The 22,956-nt window shown below is 38.5% G+C and overlaps 1 protein-coding gene across 1 annotated transcript in view; it reads left to right on the plus strand.

The window, feature by feature from the left end:
- Positions 1-22,956, plus strand: part of col4a6 (collagen, type IV, alpha 6) — a gene marked incomplete in the record, with an annotated part of 89,722 nt that overhangs the window by 41,903 nt on the left and 24,863 nt on the right. Inside the window, 13 exon segments of the mRNA XM_037688398.1 lie at positions 3,560-3,649; positions 8,702-8,755; positions 8,911-8,973; positions 9,115-9,159; positions 11,430-11,483; positions 13,749-13,818; positions 13,896-14,000; positions 14,896-15,045; positions 17,374-17,466; positions 19,339-19,499; positions 19,624-19,806; positions 19,981-20,164; positions 21,495-21,539. Of these exon segments, the coding sequence (XP_037544326.1) occupies positions 3,560-3,649; positions 8,702-8,755; positions 8,911-8,973; positions 9,115-9,159; positions 11,430-11,483; positions 13,749-13,818; positions 13,896-14,000; positions 14,896-15,045; positions 17,374-17,466; positions 19,339-19,499; positions 19,624-19,806; positions 19,981-20,164; positions 21,495-21,539 (1,297 nt within the window).

Here is a 22,956-nt window from a genome sequence, read left to right on the forward strand (position 1 = left end):
GCGACGCCGCTGAGACAAACGCAACCCCCGTGAAAGATGCAGAAAGTGTTTTGTTTATTAATACTTACCGGTAATCCAGGATTTAATTTAAAAACAAGCTGCATTCTTCAGATTTGGGGGCTTGTGAGTTGTCCGGCGGCATCTTCTTTACTGTGGAGTGGCAGCTCCGAGATTTTACGAACCAGTTTGACCCGATCTCAAGCAAACGTCAGTTTTCTTAACGTTGAAATGTCCGAGCTGTCACTCCGGAGAACTGGTGAGCTGGAACTGCGTGCTGGAATCACTTGCTCTATATGATCTGTATTATTTACCCATCTTGGTGCAACCTGTGGTGGTCCTCCTCACTGCCCTCCCCCACCCATCTGACTCCATCACACACATTTACTAACAATCATCTTCCTCACGTACATGTTAGCATCACTCACTGGACTCGGAATGATTCAGGACAGGAAGTGAAAGTGGAAGCAGCCGGATTGATCGTTGTATAAAAGAAAATACCGTTCAGTGTTTTGGTTTCTCTGTTAGCCCTGAGCTTCAAATGTTCTTCAGCTAACTGATAGAAAATACTTGAAGTACCTCAAAACTCATGTTTTTTTTTTTTTTATACTCCCACCTGAAACGATCTCAAAGATTTTTTCTTCATAATCATATTTTTGTTTTGTTGTATGTTTTTTTGCTAGCTTTTTTTTAACATGAATGGCATTTATCTATAAAGGCTGGTATTATTATTTTATTTTTTATTTATAAGTTTATTCTTTTTATTTAAACAAAACAATTCAATATATAATAAAAAATACAATCGCAAATAAAATGAAAGGCAGCAGAAAGAAGACAAAATCTTATATCTGCCCCTTTTTACCAAAAAATTAATTCTAACAACAATAATCTTCAAATAACAAAAACAAAATAAACAACTCCTTCTCGAGCATCAATTCATACAAATACACATTAAGCTATTTAAATGTTTGTTTTTTTAACAAACCAACTTTGATCATTCTCTTAAACATACACATTGATCTGGCATTTTTAACATCACTCTCCAGATTATTCCATAATCTAATTTCCTGGATTGAGGTAGACCGTTCCTTCAGACTAGTTCGAAATGTAGGTTTCACAAAGATTTCCATCCCCTTCAGATTATAACAGCTCTCTCTTTTAACAAAATTTAATTGGATATTTAAAGGTAATGCATTATTATGAGCCCTATACATAACTGATAAACTATTATAATCTACCAAATCATGGAACTTCAATAACTTCAGATGATAAAATAATATACTTGACGGGTGACTGAAATGTTTTCTAGTAATAATTCTTACAGCTCTTTTCTGTAATTCTGTATTAAGGGATAAAATGTAAATGCTGTTAGATACAGTACTTTCAAGCAGGGGTTCTCAAACTGTTTGGGTTCAGGGACCCCTTACAGGGGAGAAAAAGTTTCAGGGACCCCCTCATAACCCTCATGTTTATTAAATAATTTTCTTCAGTTTGTCGTTTTAATGCAATGGAAATATTTGTGTAACATAAAGGCTTAAGACTTGTTCTTTAATAGTGTTAGTACCATTTTTATACTTTTAAACATGGGGTATTTTCATTCAAGACACTTAATTAACAAAAAATTTTAATTTCAACTTCCAAAAATTACAGTTTTGAGAAAATTAACAGCATCAAAAACTACTTTAAAACTTTACCTATTAACATAATGAACATAAACGTGTTGTTAATTCTTCAAATTATTACAGAAAACTCTTTACATAAAACTGAACAGAATCATAAGAGCAGTAGTCAGACCAAGTAACAGGACTTCATTTTTACCGTATTTTTCGGACTATAAGGTGCACTTAAAATCTTTATTTTTTTTCAAAAATCAACAGTGAGCCTTATAATCCGGTGCACCGTATGTATTAATTCTGGTTGTGCTTACTGACCTCGAACCGACTTCATGTGGTAGACGACGCTCAAAAATCTGTCAAATTTTTTTAGTTTCGCTTAATGCATCTTAAAGTCCGGTGCACCTTATAGTCCAAAAAATACGGTAAACTGATTAATGTCAAAAGGCAAATAATGGGCGAGCAGGGGTGGGGGGGGGTTGCCTGCATCATCCCCAAAAAAATTTTAATAAAGTAGATGCGAGCTCCTGCATTTTGGTGTATTTTAATGGGTTGTTAAACATCTATGTGCTTGTAAAAAAGTAAAAAAATATTTATTTGCAGACCCCCAAGCAGCAGCTCACAGACTCCCGGGGCTCCGGGGTCCCCCAGTTTGAGAACCACCGCTTTAGAGTTTTTCAGAAGGTTGATAAAACATTCAGATGAATGCAAGTTAAGGAGCTAAAACGTTAATATTAAAAACGCTATATTCTTTAGGAAAATTTAGGAAATGTTTTAAAGTACAAACAAAACCCCAACATATAGTTTGGACTATTCTAAGTGGAGTTCCCTGGAAAGTTTGTGAAATATAATTTTATTACCGTAGTTTTTTAAATGATGTCAGTTTGGAGAAAACCGTCCAGGTTTGACTGGACAGACGAGCTAATGGCTAGTCCAAACACAGCCAAGGACAAAGTGGATTAACGCCTCCACAAAACAACTATAATATGGAAAATAAATGTGGCTACATTATAATAAATGCTAAACTTGAAATAAACAATAAAAATAACTGCTATGAGAACTTTGTGTTGTACAACCTCAGTGACCTTTTTTTGTTTGAAACACCTAAACAAGCTCTAAACTGAAAGGCACAGGGTTACGTTAGGGTTAGGGGGTTAGTATTGATTTTATATTATAAACAAAATTATAAATTAGTTTTATTGGTATTTTATGTTGTCAGAACAAACTTTCCTCAGTGTACAATGTTGCCGGCTGTCTGAATGACTGAAGAGCACAGCTGAAATATAGATATGAGCAATGTTAGACCAAGTATGAATCCACACCAATCGTTAATCAAAGTTAACAAAACCTCAAACTTAATAATTGCTTATAATTTATTGTTGGATAAGGAGGCCATAATCAGTGACTGTGACATGAAAAATGACAACGTTTGATTGGATGTTGAAGAACCAGAAGCAGGCATGAATCTTTCTAGACCGCAATGTAGCGCAAAATACTGACTGAGCGTGCACACGAGATACTGGCAGATGTTAGCAGGTGTTTAAAGCTAAGACGTCTGTTGACTATAGCAAAACACAAAACAACAACAACAAAAAAAAGTGTTAAAAAAACATGTATGGTTAACAAATTAACATATTTGTTTAAAAAAAATCTGCATTAGTTTGTTGCCTTTAAACTAATCTTTAATTTAAGGTGGATTCAAAATTATTTAGAAATCTTTGCAATGTGTTTTAATTTACTTTTTACAGACCTACCCAAATGTATCCTTAAAGTTGTTTAATTTTTGGCTACAGAAATTACCGGCTTTTATTTTTCCCTTTTGCTTTGCCATTTCTGCTCCTTCCTCCTTTTCTTTTAATCCTCACCCTCATTCCTTCTCCATTTTCTCCACTGCATTCGTCTCCCGTGCTAATTAGCTAACGATGTGTTGTATGTATTTCGGACTCCAGGGCGAGATGGGTTTTCCCGGACCCAGTGGTTCTCCAGGTGACGGGTCTCTAAGTGGCGAAAAACCTGTCACTATCTACAAAGGAGATAAGGTAACACTGTAAGGGAAGGGAAGAGAATGTAACACATAACACACACACACACAGATGTGGTGGGGTCTAAATATAAAGAAGTAGAAAAGTTAAGCTCATCATCACATCAAGGTGAGTATTCAGGTGGAGCTAAAGGAAGAGGAGCAGTGATTGCAGCAAACTTTACCACCATGTGGGAGAAAATGGGAGAAACAGGAGTAGTTGGAGGAGGTTTGGGGAGAAGTAAATGAGTGGTTGGTCCATCAAAAACAACCTGTTCAACTTTTTAAATCCTAATAATAATATTAAAGTTATTTAATAAACGTTAGCTTAACTGGGAACTCTTTGGACACGGTTACCATCTACTAACTAATCAGCACCGCAGTCCTTAAAGTCAATAGAGTTGTAGTTGGACAACCAAAACTTTTCCGTCAGCTAATAGATGTTTTAGTATGTTTGAGTTCATTGCTCAGATTAAATTTCTCATCATTATATGTATAATTATACACAAAATTTACAACCAAGTATTTTTATTGGCAATACTAGACTTACCTTTTGTCAAATCCACTGCCTGGCCAACAGACAGGTCAGCACCTGGATCTAACCAAGCAAATAGGTACGAGCTTCGTATTGAATAATCACTGCATGGGTGATTATGTTTCAGCTGGCAACAAGTTATTTACCCTAACTGATGCCGTGAGTAGCTTCTCGTTTTTTTAATAAAACTGTTGAAAGACACAACCTGAAAAAGCCTTTAATCTGTTTCAGAAGAGTCAAATTATTGACATGCGTCAAATAGAGAAAACATCTTAGGAGATGGTAGAACTACTAAGATCAGGTTAAGACCTGTCCAACGCATTGTTAAAATCTGGGAGGACAGTGGGGAATGTGCATCAGGGTAAGAAGAGAGACGGCTGAAGTGAGGCACCCATCATGCCTAGTGCCTACCGTACAGGTCTATGGGGGCAGTCTATGATCTGGGGTCGCTGCAGTTGGGCTGGTCTTGGTTCAGCAACATTACGTGCCTAAAGAATGAGGTCAGCTGAATACCTGAATAAACTGAATGACCAGGTTATTTCATCAATAGAGTTTTTCTTCCCTGATAGCACGACCATGTTCCAAGATAACAACACCAGGATTAATTGGCTCAAATTGTGAGAGTGGTTCAGGAAACATGAGACATTTTCACACATGAATTAGCCGCCACACAGTCCAGACCTGAACCCCATTGAGAATCTTTGGGATATGCTGGAGAAGACGCTTGAGATTGTAAAATGATGTTTAAAGCCAGTAACTCAATCATTAAACTGTATTTATTGTGAAGACCAACCCATTCCCATCTCCCCAGACTTTCCTCGCTCCTCTTCTGTCTGTTCCCATCAACTTCAACATGAAGTCCTTTCTCCAGCCCACAGTTCCTACTCGCTTATGTTAAGTATCTCAAAAGTAGAGGCCCTTTCCAATACCATTGCTTTTCTTGATCCGCCGCTATCGACTGATCAAAATGCTGGTATATGGTGGGTGTAAACAGCGTTTTGTTCCATGATTATGGTATCCAGGGTGATGTGGGCTTGCCCGGGAAGCCTGGCCAGCCAATGATAAATGGAACTGTGGAGTTTGTGGGTTTTCCCAAAGGAGACAAAGGAATGCAGGTTTGTTGAAAAGTGCAAGTTACTTAAACACAAGTTTCTTTTACACAAGTACCCACTTCATTCTGAAACTAAACACTGAAATATACACTCATTGACAAAATAGTTAAGCACACAGAAGAAATTATTCTATTTGAATGTAATTTGGTACACATGTAGACGAGCAACTGGTATGGAAATTATCTGATTTGCAAGGAGTTGTACTGTCTACTATACAGTGGAAGGCTTAAATGGTAACGACGCAAGAGGAGCAAGTTATAAGTCATATTCCAGAGCAACAGACAGTCAGTCAGAACTATGAGTTCACATCTTTTGGAAGACCTATTTGCTCAAGACAGATGGCACCAGGGGTTTTAGAACATCTTGACATCTGAGTCTGCTATCTGAACTCAAGTAGTAAACTCTTTCTAATACCTTGTCATCCAACACTGTCTCAAAGACAGGCATCAGCTAAACTATGAGTTTATTCTTCAATGTTTATGCTGCCATTAACACTAGAATAGAGACTGTTGTGCTTGGATGGGGTGTCATGTTCAGTGAAAAATCTAATTGGAGCTACCATAGACGGCCGTTGTCTGTGTTTGGTAGTGAGGTTGGAGTCGACCAATCCTACTAATGTTGTGGAGAGACTCTCCTGACCTTGTAGCTTTGTGAGTCATAGGCTATAAATTCAGGTCGCTTCTAGTAAAGATTTTTGGGACCCTGATGGTGCAGTGCTACATCATTGATGTTCTGCAACCACATGTCTCATCCTTCCTGAGACAACACATTGGTGCAGTGAGAAGAATGTTTGCCCACGAATGACGTGTTTATGAACTGCCTGCATCATGTTGATGTCCTCCAGTTGTTAGTCTGGTCCCCCAAACATGTCCTCAATTGAATTAATTATATCTATTCCATACTAAAGCTGATCTGTTAGTTCTCAAAGGACTTCTACATCTATGAAGATAAATCAGTCTCAAAAGTATTCACTCAAGCCTATGAAGATATTAGTATGCATTTGAGATTTGTAGGTTATGAGCTATTGTGCCAAGTTAGAAATTTGTCTTTTCCCAATAACTCAGGAAATCTGATAAGGCTCAGATGTCCCAGCTTTTTACCAACATTGAACACAGCGTACCTTTGTATATCTAGAGCAGCAAGAAAGTCTTAAAAGCCACATTCACAGACAAGCTGATCAGTTTGCTCTTGCTGACTGATTCGTCCACAGCAGGTGGTTTGTACTTGTGTATTTTGACAACTGGTATGCACAGAATATTTCTACTTGCCCAAATTGAAATGTGTACGTTTGATAAAATGTTAATGTCTTTGTTAATATTGTAATACGCAATTGTAAAACTTGTGGATCTCATTGTACTTGTACAAATCTCGTACTCACACAAATCTCACTGTACGCTTATGTGACTACTTTTGAGACTGATTTATCTTCATATACAACAGCTTTGGGGCCACTGGCCACAGGATGGGACACAACTGCTGAACAACGTCAGTCTGTACATGATCCTTACATGTATCCAAATCCGAGGGAGTGTCACACCTTAATGACATAAAACCAGCAGTGTGCCATGTCTACCATCTTCATTATCCCTTTATTCTAATATTATAATCAACTACAATACAGATGCTTATTTTTCAAGATGTACATTTTATTTTAATTACCACCACTGTCTGGATGCTTAAGCCACTACAGTGTAATACAAACAAATAATAAGGATTTTAAGAGCATTGCTGTTTGAAATTCTTTTGTACATTTGTAAATTGATTTTTACAAGTTTGTTTTCTGGAAAAAGTCACAGATGGTAAAGGCTATTATAAAATTAACTCTACAGTATTTGACAAAACTATCTTAAACAGTTGCATTAATAAAATAAAATATTTTAATGAGGTACGAGTCAAGAAGAAGCAAACGTGTGCGATGCCTTCTCACTGGAAGGGAGAAGGCATCTAGGTGTGATTTATGTAACTAACTTGGCATTTGTGATTGAAGTCATCTTGCTGCTCCTCCACCTCTGAGCTGGTAGTCACAGAACTGAAACAGGCATTAATTGTAAGAGTAAGCCAGAATTGCAGCTCAAGAGTGAGTTGTAGTGATGGTACTTAGAATGGTATAAGAAGTTGTCTGACGTGGGAATGGGTGGCACAGAGGTTAGATCGCCAGTTCGAATTCCCCTGCTGACCGTAACATCAAAATATGGATGGAGAAAGATGAAGCACCTACATCTGCCTCCACCCTCCTTTGCCTCACTCTTGGCCCTTGAGTAAGTCTCTTAACCCCCCATCTGCTCCCCTGAACAACCTAGATGTAGAGTTGCATTCGGGTCCAAAATATCCGACCAGGCCCCAGCCCATAGCCATCATTTCCGAACTCCACCCGATCTGATGAATTAACAGTAATTACAGGTCTGAACCCGTACCCCCTCCCCACCCCCCGACATTTTTTAATAAGCTTTGGCTGCTTAATGGTCAGCGGACGTGCGTGGCTGAATAAAAGAGGCAGAAGGTCGGAGCTGAGGGGGTGCTTGTACTTTCATGGCTGTCAAAGCGCATTAAATGCTTCCCCTGCTTCTGCCTGCATTGAACCCTGCTCTGACATGTCGGATATTTTGTGATCTCACCTGTTTGGGTCATCGGCCATGCACGTCCACTGAGTGCAGCGGCTGAATGAACGTCCATTTGGGCAGATGGATCACTGGCAGTAGTCCATCTGAAGCTTAACTGAACTTTTTACCTCTTTCAATGCCGGTCAGCGCACGGTCAAATGGCCGCGTGTGGCTCGTGAAAGTATGGCAAGCCATGTTGCCATATAATTGAATCGTCAGCCGCGCGCGTCCACTGACGCAATCAAAAGCCTGTCACTGTCCCAGCCCACACATTAAACACATTATTATGGACTGGCTCGGCCCTAATCCGGGTTGGGCGGGGCCGGGCTCCAGAGTCGGGTTAGAAATGACAGCTGTACCTAGATGGCAGTCTTCTGCTCCGTGGGTGGTCTGTGGTCGTGTAAGAATGGGTATCCGGGCTAAAATAATTGCCAAATCCTCATGTAAGTTTATTCACTGTGGAAACCACTGAAGAAGAGAGCAGCTATGCTTTATGTTAAAACAAAATCAAGCTTCTTCCAGCAGCAAATACTTGCAAACAGAGAGGGGACGTCTTACCTTCATTAGTCAAATCACAAAAAGTACAGTAAAAATTCTGAAAGAATAAACTAGACAAATAAGATTTTTTTAAATCTGTGTTTGTATGGCAATCAAAAGGTAAGTTCAATAAACGCTGAAATAAGTTCAATAAAAGAAGGCTAATTTTCTGATGAAGCCACTTCTATAGATGTTTTGTTTTTAAATAATCTTCATAATTTATTTTTGTTTGTTCTTGTAGCAAAAAATGCCATAAACAAGTTAACATTTTTCTGCCTCTCTCAAAGGGTGATCCCGGTCCAAAGGGAATCCAAGGTTACCCTGGAAATCCTGGACCACTTGTAAGTATTACTTTCTTGTTTTTTATGAACAATTATAAATGTTTATGACACTAAACATGTGAAATGACAATAAAATATTCTAAAAAAATTATTGATGCAACAAGACAATTTTGGTCTCAGAAAAGATTCAGTTTTGTTGTAATATTTACTTCTAGGGACCTTTTGGTTTTCCTGGTGAAGTTGGAGAGAAGGGCATTCTCGGATATCCCGGACCACGAGTAAGATCATTACAGCTGGTGTACTGTAGCTCAGACAGGACTGAAATGTTGCTTCCTGGTTCTTGTCTACTCAGAATTGTCCCTCATATTTTACTTAATAATCCTTCTGGGATGTTTGTTGTTTGGCATTTTATCAAACAGGGGTTTTCAGGTTTTACCGGACCTCCCGGTATTCCAGGAACACAGGTAAAGAAAATAAAATTTAAATATTAATTTTTAAAACTCTTTACATGTTAACCTCGTTTTATAAAATCAATTTTGTTATGACTGGCTTGTAGGCATTCATTAACACCATATAGGACGCAGAATGCATATGAAAATGCAAATCAAATATATTTCTGACAAAAAAAAAAATATATATATATATATATTTATATATAGTTCTTTTAAAGGCCTATAATTCATGTTGGGTTTTTTTTCAGAGCTAATATTAAACAAAAATATTTCAGCACATTTTTTTTTTCTATTTTTTTATGGGCACAAATTCCAGTCATTTATGTTTTGTCAAGGTCAAGGTTTCTTTAATGTCATTCACAACTCGTGGTACATGTGGTGGAATGAAATTGCGTACACAGGGTCCCAGTTACACCCAACAAAAGTATAAAATGTAAAAAAAAAACAGTAGTAAGATCTAAGATATGAACTAAGAAATATGCTAAACTAAGAATTCGCTAAACACTTAATAGTGCAAAACAATATGTCGGACAGCAGCCCGAACATGACTCTGTGTGAGCAGATGAGTATGAATGAACACAGCAGCATGAGATCAGCAGCATGGATAATCAGCAGCACATACTGTATCAACAATCAAGTGGCATGTGCTTGTAAAGTCAACTACAGAGCTGAAGGTCCTGGAAGGGTATTTATGATATAAATCAGATATGATTTATGAGTTGTACATTTTCTAGATGGAGGAAGGCCAGTGCTTCTGTGGCTCAGGTAGGCATTACTGGTGGAACAAAACCAAAATCATTGTCCAGATATATAGTATATTTTTGAAAATCGTGTTTGGTAGCACTGGCGGCGTCCTCCATCTTCAAAATGTACTACCCTTCCAGGACTTGCAGCTCAGTAAATCGCCACCTAAAGCCAAAGCCATCTGTTCTCTGATTAGATTGTGATTGACATGGCATTTAGGCCTGTCACAATAACAAATTTTGCTGGATGATTGTCTCAGAAATTATTGCGATAAACGATAATATTGTTTGAAATTTCACAATAATTATTAATTATTGTCAAATTTAAGAAGAAATGTTGGTAATTTGTTTTGTGTGTAGCACCTTTTTTTGACCACCGGATGGCAGTATAAGACTGTTTGAACCAAAGGATGGATAGTGAGGGAGCGAACAGCGTGTCTCTTTAAGAAAATGGGAGGGATGCCCCTTGATGTGACATGGGCCATTTCTCCTTCCTATTTTTCGCTTCTCAAAATGGCGGACGATCGGTGTGGTTTGAGCTCTTTAGCATAGCACTTGTCACACAAAGCTTTTAACAAAAAATAAATAAAAGTAAATCAGTGAACAAGTTCTCAGCTTCTTTTTGCAGAGAAAAACAACTTTTTACACAAAGGCACGGGTTTCAACCATGAATTTTGGGGCTTCGACAAGACGGAGTTTTTTTTCCTGAGATCAGCCTGTTAGTTTAGCTTCTCAGCTTAGCTGCTTGTAACAATCCAAAAATGTGATTTTAGACAGTTAAAACAGATTTTAAAGAGAAAGGGAGAGGTCAGTGAAGAGCACCAGAGTTGAGCTTTTTGTCATAGTAGAAAGAGAGAGACACGAAGAAACGATAAAGCCAATAAATGAAAATGAGGATGATCATTTTCATTTATCATGTGATTAATTGATTTATTGTTTATTGCAACAGGTCTAAGGACATTGTCCAATCAGCTGAGAGGAAGAAACATCGGTCATAATTCGTACTTGCAAGTTAAAACTCACGCAGTTAGGGAAGTTAAGCGCAGAGTTGTACACGTATTTTTTTCTTTGTATCTGTAAACAAACTTTATTTATTTTTTTAAACTATAACTTGTGTATTTTTTTTTTTTTTTTACAAAAACACATTCCTATCTACACATTCTCAAAGGAGAAATTATTTGTCGTTTTATTTTACAAAGTTACAAAACTTAAATCACAACCACACAGTCTGATTTAAAAGCACCAAATATTTATGACTGGAGTTTGTGCCCATAATTCTGTTTCATATTATCCAAAGTTATGATACTGTATATAGTATTTAGCCTGAAACCCTTTAAACCAAAGTATGATTAGGTTGTTAGTGTAATGTTGACAGGAAAAACAGAATAACACTTTTATTTATTTATTTATATATTTGGGATCGAAGCATGATAGAGCCAGTGCTGGTAAAAATTGTGATAATGTTTACTGAAGTTGTGTTTTGTCTTTAAATTTGCAACTGAAATCAAAACAGAACAAAATATTGTTTTCATTTCACAGGGAATGAGTGGTGACCCGGGTTATATTGGCCACCCAGGGTACATAGGACCTAAGGTGAAATTTGTGTGCATGAGAGTGTGTCTGACTGTGCGTGTGTGTGTTTATTACCAGATATTGTGGTTTCACATGTAGTGAAAGTAAAGCACCATGTAACTGTATCTGAGCTCCTTCACATGTAACTGTTTGCAGTTTGAAACAGCTGTTCAACTTTTTGGAAGTAGTGGATTGTGGAATGATTGAACCATAGGCGTCGCATCAGTTATATGTGATGAGGACGTGTCCTCGTCACACTTAAAAAATATTAATTTGAAAAAAAAAAAACACACCTTCACCCATATTTACCATGAGACATTAGTTCACCCAGTCAACTATTTCTTTGAGAACAAATCCATTCCACTCGATTATCAGGAGAATACTCAAATCTCCAAAAGTCCACTTCGGGTTTTCCTGATTACCTACAACATCTCCCCACATCACATGCAGTGTTTCCCCAAAGTCACTTTGCTTGGCAGGGTGCTCGTTTCTGAGTTTGTTTGTTTTGTCGATAAGGTGCGTGGAGGAGGGGGAGAATCTCTGTGTTGAACGCTTGCTTAGCGCTACGGCGGCTTTATGTCTAGCATCTTGGCTAACACATCTGTATTGTGCGCCACTAGCTTAGCACTACGTTAGTGCCAGCAGTTTTCGACCGGAGGGGGCTGGTGTTGCCAGGCACACCAGAATGCAGGAAATGGCATCCTCCTTATTCAAAATTTTATGAGGGAGGACCCCCGGACCCCGCGACCAGTGTGCCCCCCCCCTCCCCCCCTCCCCAATAATACATATGCTTTTGACGCTAATGGATTGAACCATTAATAACCTGTTGTAGATAGCAGTTTAAATAACCTCAGTTTGAAGAAATAAAGTTTTATTTTGACTGGACTGAGGAGTTAATGCCTAGTCAAGATCAAAGTATTACTGCTGTATTAAAACAACTACAGTCTCAACAATTTCATAGGGATACACGTCTTTTTTTTTTTTTTTACTTTGATGTTGCTTATTTTGCAATAAATGCCTATTGGCATATGTTTATAGTTTGCTAGGTTACTATGACTGATTATATTAGCAGCAGCTAGCTTTCACTTTCTGGAATTCTAATGGCATAAATATCCAAATATTTCTGCTCAAATAAACAACTTATTTGAAAATGACAGCATTATAAAGGTTCAATAACAAGTTATTTTGTGCCATCTAGTACAACCTTCAGAGTACTGCACTGCAGTAGATTATGATGCGCTGGTTGTAGTTGTGTTTGGTCAGTGCAGTTTTTAAGCGCTTCATTTTTCAGGACAGGACTAATTCACCAAGGCAGTTTGAGATTTGTCAACAGTTGCTAGCATGTACAGTTTGGCTAAGTGTCCTTTTGTTGTGTAGCCAAGGTTGAGTTTCCGTTGCAATAACCTTGATTGACCAGTAGATGACAACGTTTTCAAAATATTTTTAACCAATTTCTAAAAAGCTAGTTAAATCAAATGCAATACTTTTATAACTATTATGCTATATGTACAGGCTCTAATGTTCACTCAATACTATACCGGTACCAGACTAAAACTAGAAAAAACCTACAAAAACACCTATTACAAAAGAAAAGGGTGAAAACAGGACAATCGGTCCCACCAGGCCAAAGTTACAAAAAATATACAAAAAGTTAACAAAAATTACTTGTGGTGGCTGAGGCCACCGACAGCAGGCCACAGCTCCAGGACAAAGGAAAAACAAGTAAAACCAGGGTTGACAAAAAAAAAAAGGTCCAAACAAAAGAGGCCCAAAAGGGAGAGAGGGCTTCTGAGAGGCCAAAAATGTGGGAGCATGAGCAAGTTCACAGAGTGAGCCTGAGAGGGCGAGCTCCCTGAAACTAGCCTATTTATGGGCGGCGGAAAAGGCCACAGCCCAAAACAATTAAAGGCTGATTAGCTAACCCAAAATCTGTCCAGAAGGACAAAGCAATAAGGCCAATGTGCCCAGGCACATAACACGTCAACAATTTTGCTTAGCTAAATTAGTATTAGCTTGGTCCATCCATGTTAGTTTGGTATTTAGCTTACATTGGCAGAGAGTTTCTTAGTTAACTCATGAAAATACACTGTTGGCAACAAAAGGACAATAAATAGTTATTCTGATTTTATTAACTTGTCATTATAAATACAACATTGTGTCTGTGATTTATTGTAGCCCTTTTCAGAAGTTTTGTTCATCAGTTAGATTAGCCTAAATCGTAGCTAGTCAATGTGAACAAAACTGTTTTCTTTACTTTTGCTTTATTACTTTGTGAACTTCCCACAGGGAGAGCAAGGTGACTTTGGACCCCCAGGACCTCCAGCTTATGTCAGTGGCATTGGCACTTCTGTCCAAGGTAACATTGACTTTATTCTTGACTTAATATAACTGAACTATGAACTAGAAGATCATGTTTTCTATCACTGGTTGCAGGACATCCAGGGGATGCGGGTTATAGTGGTCTGCCGGGTAACCCTGGTGACAGAGGATTTCCAGGAGAACCTGGACGTCTAGGCCCACCGGGTCGTTTTGTTATAGGTAATAAACGTACAACATGATTGTAGATTTTGTGATAGGGACTATTGCTGTCCCTTGTTGCAGAAGGAATAGAGGAATTGAAAATACCTTCCATCTGTCCAGCTGTCTGTCTGTCCAACTTGTGAGCTGGATAACTTGGAAAATAAGCAAGGTTCCATTTTGCTGTGTGGCTGCATCTAGGTGCAAGAAAGGTCCCAGTCAAAAATTGGGTTCATCCACCATACATCTTCTACCACTTATAAGTAGTCGGTCACGGAGGCAACAGGTCCAGGAGAGAAACCCAGACATATCTCTCCCCAATGACACTTTCCAGCTCATCCTGGATGACCCTGAGGTTTTCCCAGGCCACAGAAGATATACAATCCCTCCACCAACTTCTGAGTCTAGCCTGGTGCGTCCTACCAGTGAGACGTGCCCTGAAAACCTCTAGAGGTAGGCGTCCAGGAGGCATCCTAATCAATGGACCACCTCAACTGATTCCTTTCAATGCGGAGGAGCAGCAGTGAATTGGCTGGCCGAAGATTAATCCATAGTGGCTAAGACCGCCATTAGTCACCCTCTGACTCTGCCATTGCATCTGGTGGTGGATAAAATTGCTCCCTCCACTCGCCAGAATATGTCACCTTGTGTTGCCTTGGACAAAAAAAAACAAACAAAAAAAAACTATCTCAGTTCTTCTACACAGTGTAGCGCCTACCCACTTGAATATCTTGCATTAAAAACATGAAAGTTTACTTGCATTCCCTATTAATTTCTGGTCCAGACAAACACTTATCTCAAAAACTGCAAACATTTTCTACTCAAATCCCTCTGCTACGGTGGCCATCAATGAAGCGCTGGTTAAGAATTTACATGATCTCACTCCAGATAAATAAAATGTGTTTTGTGCACACAGGTTCTCCAGGATCCCCTGGTTTTCCAGGTGGCAGAGGCCAAAAAGGTGAGAAGGGTAGCCCGGGCATACAGAGCTATGGCCCTGAAGGATTCCCTGGCCCCCCTGGATCCACTGGGCCTCCTGGACTTCCTGGACCTCCCGGCTCTTCTGGTATGCCAACACTAAACTGAGTGCTAAAACTCTCTCGTCCTTTCTTTTTCAGGTTCTGAGGATTTATGCATCTTGACATGTCATAGTCAGGTCATTAATATATTTAATATCTTGTGTTGTAGATGTTTTTATTTTCATTTATTATTATTTTTATCATGTTACTAAAACTAAATAATGCATTAATTACCTTTTATCTGGAGATTCACCATCATTCTATACCTCAACTGCAATGGGTCTGCAATCACTTGCAGTACGAGTTTGAAGTAGTTTTGTGGAATAGGAAATCAGATTGTTGGTAAGACATTGTTGGTAAACATCAGTCTGAATCGTCAATCATGTCTGAATCTGCTGTCCTCAAAAGGCGGTCATCCCTGCATCATCTATCCTGTCGGGCCCTCAGGTTAGTTCTACAGGTATCTTCCATGCAGCCATAATCCTGCAAGCGCCATGGCAGCATTCAGCCTCTTAATGCAAAATCCCATACCTTTTTCATCTTGCAATACTTCAATGCCTAAACGCTGATTTATTCATATGTTTTATTGTTTTTGCGCTGTACTTTTTGCAGGGAATTGTATTAAATGGAGACTGCGAGCTTCTACAAGCTTCAGACTTGGATAGGAGTGTCTACTCCAAGTTGCTTTTCTTATCTTTGCCCACAAGGTGTCCCCTGCTGTCACTGATTTTACATGAACGTTCAGGGCTCGGGAGCTGCTTTAGTAACTGGGGTTGGGATTAACGAACATATAAAACTGAAAGTGGATCATTATTAAAGGAAAACAAATCATAACCTGTTTTGATACATGTTCATTTGAAAGTTTGGAACAGACTTAATAAATGTGTATTTGTTTCCTCCGTTCAAGTAAGTGTCAAATCATGAAACGCTTTGCATGTTGCTTACTCTCAGCTATTACAGTCGATGTAAAATCAGTCAATTCCTTCTTGCCAAATACATTTCTGTTTCATATTATTCATATATATATGAGCTTATAAATTAACAAATGTCATTTCTTTCTAAGAGAAGTCTTTCATTGTGTGACAGCAGCACAGAATGTACTCAAATCTTATGTCAAAACTGACAAAAAAAATTATGCAAACTAAAAGATTTGACACTTCGAAACTCAGCTGCACTTGCATGGTGCTAATTTATATGATATATGTTTACAGATACCCTCTTGTAATTCTTTCTATATTGTTGTCTTACAGTCTAGAGTTTACATGAATTATCAATTTAAATATAAGCAACAATTAACCTAAACCAAATGGTTCAAATTATTTAAGTTAAATAGTGGATAAAACTAAACTTGGTTGCGGTGTCTGCATATTCATTCATCCCTTTTGCTGTGAAACCCCAACCGATACTTTCAGAAGTCACATATTTAGTTAAATAAAATCTGGCTGTGAGTGATTCAATGCCAAAAGATCCCTGTATATGCAGCTGTTCTGAATCAACCCTATTGAAACACCTCCAAGTAGTAAGGGGCAGCATGAAGACCAAGGAACTCTCCATACAGGTCAGAGACAAAGTTGGGGAGAAGTGCAGACCATTACAAAATGTCCAAAACTCTGAACATCATACATTAAACTCGTCGTTAGAAAATGAAAAGACTATGGCATCACAGCAAACTTACCAAAAAATGGTTGTCCACCAAAACAGACTGGGCAGGAAGGGCTTTAACCAGAGAAGCTATCAAGAGGCCAACCTTGATGGAGCTCTTCTGCAGCGATGGCAGCGTATGTCCATAGGATCCCTATAAGCAGCATAATGGCTAGGAAAAGACTAATTTAACTAAAAAATAAAGCAATATTCCAAAAGGCATATTGAAGACTTCCAAAATGAACATAAGAACGTGTCGTGGTCAGATGAGACTGAAGTAGAATCATTTGGCATAAGCTCACTATGTCTCATCGTGAAGCATGGTGGTGGCAAAGTTGCACAAATCACTGCAATTTTGTGCACGTCACAACAACAGCCTGCTGTGGGGAGTGTTGTTAGAGACGGTGAAACTAGAGTTTAGAGTAATTGTAAAATGTTTAAGGTTAACTTGTTGAAAAGGGTTTGAGACTGGGACAGAAGTTCAAGCACTGCGGTTTGTAGGGGAGTGGAATATTTTTTGCAGTCCACAGTATATGATACAAAGACTTGACTAAAGATTTTGAAACAAAACAAAAGATCTATAAATCAAAAGTGTATTTATATCCATTTATGGTGTCTGATGTCTTATATCAGTCATTGTAAGTCAGCTGAAGTTTAAACATTGTGTGACACTTTATTTTAAAGTTATACTTTTTAACATCCAATGTGTTTTTTGCATGTTTGTATTTTTGCAGATTTTTCTAATGAACTTCAAGGTCCTTCTGGACAACCTGGACTGCCTGGTCCCCGAGGAGAGCCAGGTTTCATAGGGCACAAAGGCTATAAAGGTACAGGAGATTTGATTTATCACAAACATTAGCTTTTATTTGCATCTCAAACTGATGTAAAGACATTTTTGCGGAATCTTTTTAACTTATTCATGGCAGGCTACAATTAATTCCAAGGGGTTCTTTTTTTGTCCATATATGTTCAGAAGTTTTAGTTTTAATCCTTAAAGAAAGCACAACTCTGCCACTTACTGACATAAAATGGTATCTGCAGTTTTCTTAATATGCCAATTATTGACATAGTAATGACTTTATTTAATGATAATTAGCGAATGCTTATTGCTGAAGAACTTGCTGAAAATTAACTGAAATTAGCTAAAAACATGCTAAGATGTAGCTGAAATGGAAGAACAACCCTAAGTTAGCAGAAGAAAGCAGAATGAACACATATTTGCTGAATTAGGTTTAAATGAGCAGAAATGAGCACAAAAATTAGGAAATTAGCTAAAAAAAAAAAAGAAGAAGCTAAAATTAGCACCAACAAAAGGGCTGAAAAGTAGCTGAAAAGGCAGAAAGAAGCTTAAATTACCAGAAGAAAGTGAAAGGAGCTGGATTTAGCTTAAAAATGTGAAATTAGCTGTAAAAGCTAAAATTAGCATAAAACAGCTAAATAATAGCTAAAATGACTGAAACTAGCAGAAATAAGCAGAAAGGAGCATAACAAGCTGAAATTAGCAGAAATATGTTAATTAAGCAGAAAATATTAGATATTAGCACAAAAAAGGCATTTATCTAAAAACAGCTAAAATGTGCTAAAACAGTAGCTGAAAAGGTAGAACAAGCTTAAATTATAAGAAAGTAGAAAGAAAACGTTTGTCCAATTAGGCTGAAAAAAGCAAAAATGAACACAAAAAGTGCAACTTATCTGATAAAAGCTGAAATTAGCAAAAACTGCTGGGAAGTAACTAAAAATCAAAAAGAAGCTGAAATTACAAGAAAGAAGAGGGAGCGCACATTTTTGCTGAATTAGGCTGAAAAAGTTGAAATGATTGCCAAAAATGTGGAATTAACTTAAATTAGCATAAAATGGCTATAGTAGCTGAAATAGTAGAAAAAGCTGAAAGTTGCAGAAAGAAGCTGAAAGAAGCATAACAAGCTGAAATTAACAGAAAAAGTTAGAAGAAGCACAAAAATGTTGTAGTTGGCAGAATGAATCTAAAAGGAGCACAAAACAGCTGAACAAATAGCTGAGAGTAGCTGAATAATATGGAAATTTGCACGAGGAAGCTGAAGAAGTTGAAGCAGAACAAAATGTGAATGCAGCAATAAAAGGTTGTAAACGGATCTAAATATTTGAAGGATGTAAAATGAGCTCAGTTCATTTTCTATGAGGAAAAAATGGCAGAAAATGATAAATATTTCAAAAAGCGAAAGTTGCACCAATACCACAAGTCATAGCAGGATTGTCCTGAAAGAGCTGAACGTTTTGATTTATGATTTGTTGAAATAGCTCAAAAATTGTTGAATGAAAAATATGCTGAAAAATGTACAGAAGAAAAATGGATCACAATAGTGTGAATGCTTCATAAACATTCACACAATAAAAGCAATGTCTTTGATATCTGTTGCTTTTAAGAAACATTGTTTCTTCTTTTTTGACATATATATTCAAATGTACAAGTAAAGTAGTACAAAAACTATGGTAAGAAACCCAGATCATGACGTGTAGTCAGGTTCACCCTGCACCTTAATGTTTCCACTGTTAGTGGTCTCTAATACATTTACTCTTATCTTTTCTTTTTCTTTCCTGCTCTTTCATCATCACAAACCTCATTTTTATTGAACTCGTCTTCCCTTTTTCTTGTGTTCCACTCTTTTTCATTATTTCTCCTTCACCCTGTCATTCTGTTTCTGAACCCCTCCATCTTGCAGGTGACTCTGGAGATTGTGATTGTGTAGGAGGAGGAAGCTCTGTGGCATTGCCTGGACCACCTGGACCTCCAGGAGCCAATGGCAGCCCAGGCCTCACCGGACGGACGGGTGAGCTTGGTTATCCTGGTTCTCCTGGTTTTAATGGTGCTCCGGGCCCTCGTGTAAGTAAAATATACAGTCTGTTGTTGAAATGTACATATTGCCCTGCTTTAGTTTAGTAAATAAAATAAAAACAGCTCAAACTCTTTGAATCCAGGTCTCAGATGTTTTACATGTTCTCTGCAGGGTCGTCCTGGTGAGAGAGGCTTCTTCGGTCTGAAGGGAGAGAAGGGGGAACCGTACTATCCCAGTGCAGGTTTTGGGGTGAAAGGAGAGCAAGGGGCCCCTGGACCCAGAGGACCCACAGGGGAAACAGGAAAACAGGGCAGAGATGGTCGACCTGGCTTTCCTGGAGTCCAAGGGCTCCCGGTGAGAACTTAGACTGGCAGTATTTGTTCTAATCCAATAAAGGTTTTTACAAGTTCTTAAAGGTATACTAAAAGGAAATTTAAAACAATATTCTCAGTTTTTCGTGGCGTCTACTTCTTTTCTTTCATTTTTCTCCTTGCATTTTACTTATCTACTTTTTCCCCAACCCTCCAGGGTGATGGCGGTGTTGGCTCGATTGGTGAGAAGGGTTTCCCAGGATTCCCAGGAGTCAAAGGTCGACCCGGAGGCCCTGGTGAGCCCGGCGTTGGCTTCGCTGGTGCACCTGGACTTCGTGGAGAACCCGGAGATCCTGGTATCCATGGAATCCCAGGGGAACCAGGTCTACCTGGACCGAAGGGTAAATGTTGAAGAGGAGGAATGTTGTATGTTGGGTGCGTTCAGGGTGAGAGAGAAACTGTGATCATCGGAATTTCATGCCGTATTTTTCCTACAGAACAAACTTCCAACCATAAATCCATTCCATCGCTGTCCATCTTGTATGTTAGTTTCCACAGTAGTTTAACATTCATTACATACCAAAGGTCACTTCTGGAGGACGAACAACGTTTCAGTTGGGTTTCCTTTACCAAATAGCTTCTTGTATCAGCTGCAAACTGGCGATGCTTTGCTCACTGGTCTCCATTCATGTGCTTGTACTCTATCGCAACAATCTATAAAAACTGCTTCTGCAGTCAAAAGACTGATGTACAATGAAGACAGTTTCAATACGAGCAACTACTGCTGTGCTTCTTTAGACTCAAAGCAGATAGAAGATCAAAGTAGTTCAAACTATGAGTCAGAAAGCAGTACATTTAAGGAGTTCCAGTACTTTTTGCTTGTTTTATTGCTTGTTGCTTTCCACACACAGTCCATTCTTTGGTCTTTTGTTCTTTTTGAGTAAAAAACTGCTTCCATAAACTATAATAAGCCAGTGAATAATGCGTGATCAAGCTGTTTGCCTGATGAAGATCTAGTGACTGAAACATCGCAACTGTAAATCTTTGCAAGTTTGGACAATGTGCAGGAGCGTCTTTTTGATTTTTTTGGATTTAACAGACTGTATTCTAAAATCTGTTGGGGTTGTAGTTGAGAGTCATCCCCAACCTGTAAATGTTGAACCCCATCAGATTGCACAACATCTCTGCTTAAATAGGAAAGTCATAGGACATACCGTATATTTTAAACAGAATCTGAACCTTTGAATGAGCAGTGCTTTGTGGATTTTCAGATCTTCTCTGAGACTAAAAGACAAGTCCTCAGCAGCCGCTGGGCTTCATTTTCAGTATGAATGTACGCTTTTTGTACTAGAATGCTGAATGACTGATTTTGCTTTTATCTTTAAGGTTGTCACTTTCAAGATTTGAGAGAAAACAGAGAAATAAATGGCCTACACAGAGATTTTACATCTCTGTCTTGGCCCCAAATCTCCTTTTCTCTCCGTTCCTAATCATGATGGCCTGCTTTAAGCTTTGTGACACTGAACATCGTTATGCTTCTGCTTTAACTGAATGAGCTTTGAATTAATTTACTGGAACTGATTGCTTTGCTTCATTGGTGCATGCAATGTGATCTTGATGTCTTTGTGTTCTGCCATCTTGTTCACCTGTCTCTACAAAAACCTTTCTATCCCTGCTTCTCTCCATCTCCCATCCCTCCATTTCTTTTACCATCTTTGTGCATGTGTCCAGGTGAAAACAGCTGTGGAGGGGTTAATGGCACCGGAGAGGGAACGGGTGGGTAACTAACTTTCTCAACCAATGGTCAGAGTAGTAATCCAGGGTCAGAGTGTGCAGCGTTGGTTCAAAAAATGGTGGATTCAGGAAGACTAACTCGTATTCACGTCTAGCCTAAGCTGTAGTTGGTATCTCTCACACTACTGGCAACTAGTTGGCAAACTGCATTTGCAAGGGAGTCTCTGAACTCTCTCCACTGAAACGTTCATGGTAGCTTTTAATTTCCTCTCATAAGCCACGCAGGCTTGTTGCTTCAATTTTTTACGGATCTTAATCCGTCTCGTTTCTCTAAATTTGATAAAACTAGAGTTATATTTTGACATCTGCACAGGAGCTCTCCTTTTGACCGACAACATCTGAGACTACCGTACAACTCCAAGACGTCAGTAATAGTGATAATAAGTACATAATTATAAGCAATAATGATTAAAAGTTGGTCCAGGTTTGTCTACTTTTATTTCAAACGTGTAGTCCGGTTGATTAAATCAGGGGACAGCAGCCAAAGTTAGTGCAAAACGGGCTGAGGTGGAAACGATCTAGGCGAAGATATGCAACAAAATAATGTGCACGACCAAGAATACAGTTTTACAAGCCATGCACACAAAAATAGCCATGAAAAAATTGATCATGCACAACGTGACTGCAACTCACATTCCCCTTGCAATTTTGAGTCTTCAACCTTTCTCCAGCAGTTGTAGCGCTGTAATATACTTTTTTAATCTGTTCAAATGATCAAATACACGGAGTGCAAACAGTATAAAATGTTGTTGTTCACGATGAAAATAGGGAGATTCAGGGCGCAGGAGAAGCACAGGAGTTGAAGTTGAAACATGCAGGAACAAGGTTTTAGCTTTTACAAAACTCAAGGAATATAAATGTGGCCAGGAACACAACTTCCGGTAGGCAGATAATGCACCAGCGTCAGAGGGAAGTCATCATCTGCCATTTATACTCCTACATCTCAATAGGATAATGGTTCGCAGGTGTGAGCTTGTTGGCGCCATCTGGAGTTGAAGAGCTGTAAGAAAAAAACTGGAACACACAATAACAGTGTTTGTCTGATTGGTGTTGATGTCTGAAGTCTGCTATGGAACTAGACTATCTGTTAGCTCAACTTCTTAAAGAGAACTTCTGGCTGATATTTCAAACTGACAATAATCCAAATAATATCTACTGCAGGTGCAACAATAGTGATTTATAAAAGGTCAATACCCACTGCTTTAAAAAAAATCTAAAGATTTTCCTTAAGCTCAACATGAAGCCTTTTTTACAAGAAATGTGTCCAATCTAGCAGCCTAGAATTTCTGCTCAGTTCTGGCCGAGTGTGTCGATGATTGACAGGCGGGTGCAGCTTTAAATCCTGAAATCGTTGCATCTTTCCCTCTTCTTTCTGCAACAATGGAAGCTGCTCAAACTT

The sequence above is a fragment of the Nematolebias whitei genome, chromosome 1, assembly GCF_014905685.2.
Source record: "Nematolebias whitei isolate Nwh7 chromosome 1, NemWhi1, whole genome shotgun sequence".
Lineage (NCBI taxonomy): Eukaryota > Metazoa > Chordata > Actinopteri > Cyprinodontiformes > Rivulidae > Nematolebias > Nematolebias whitei.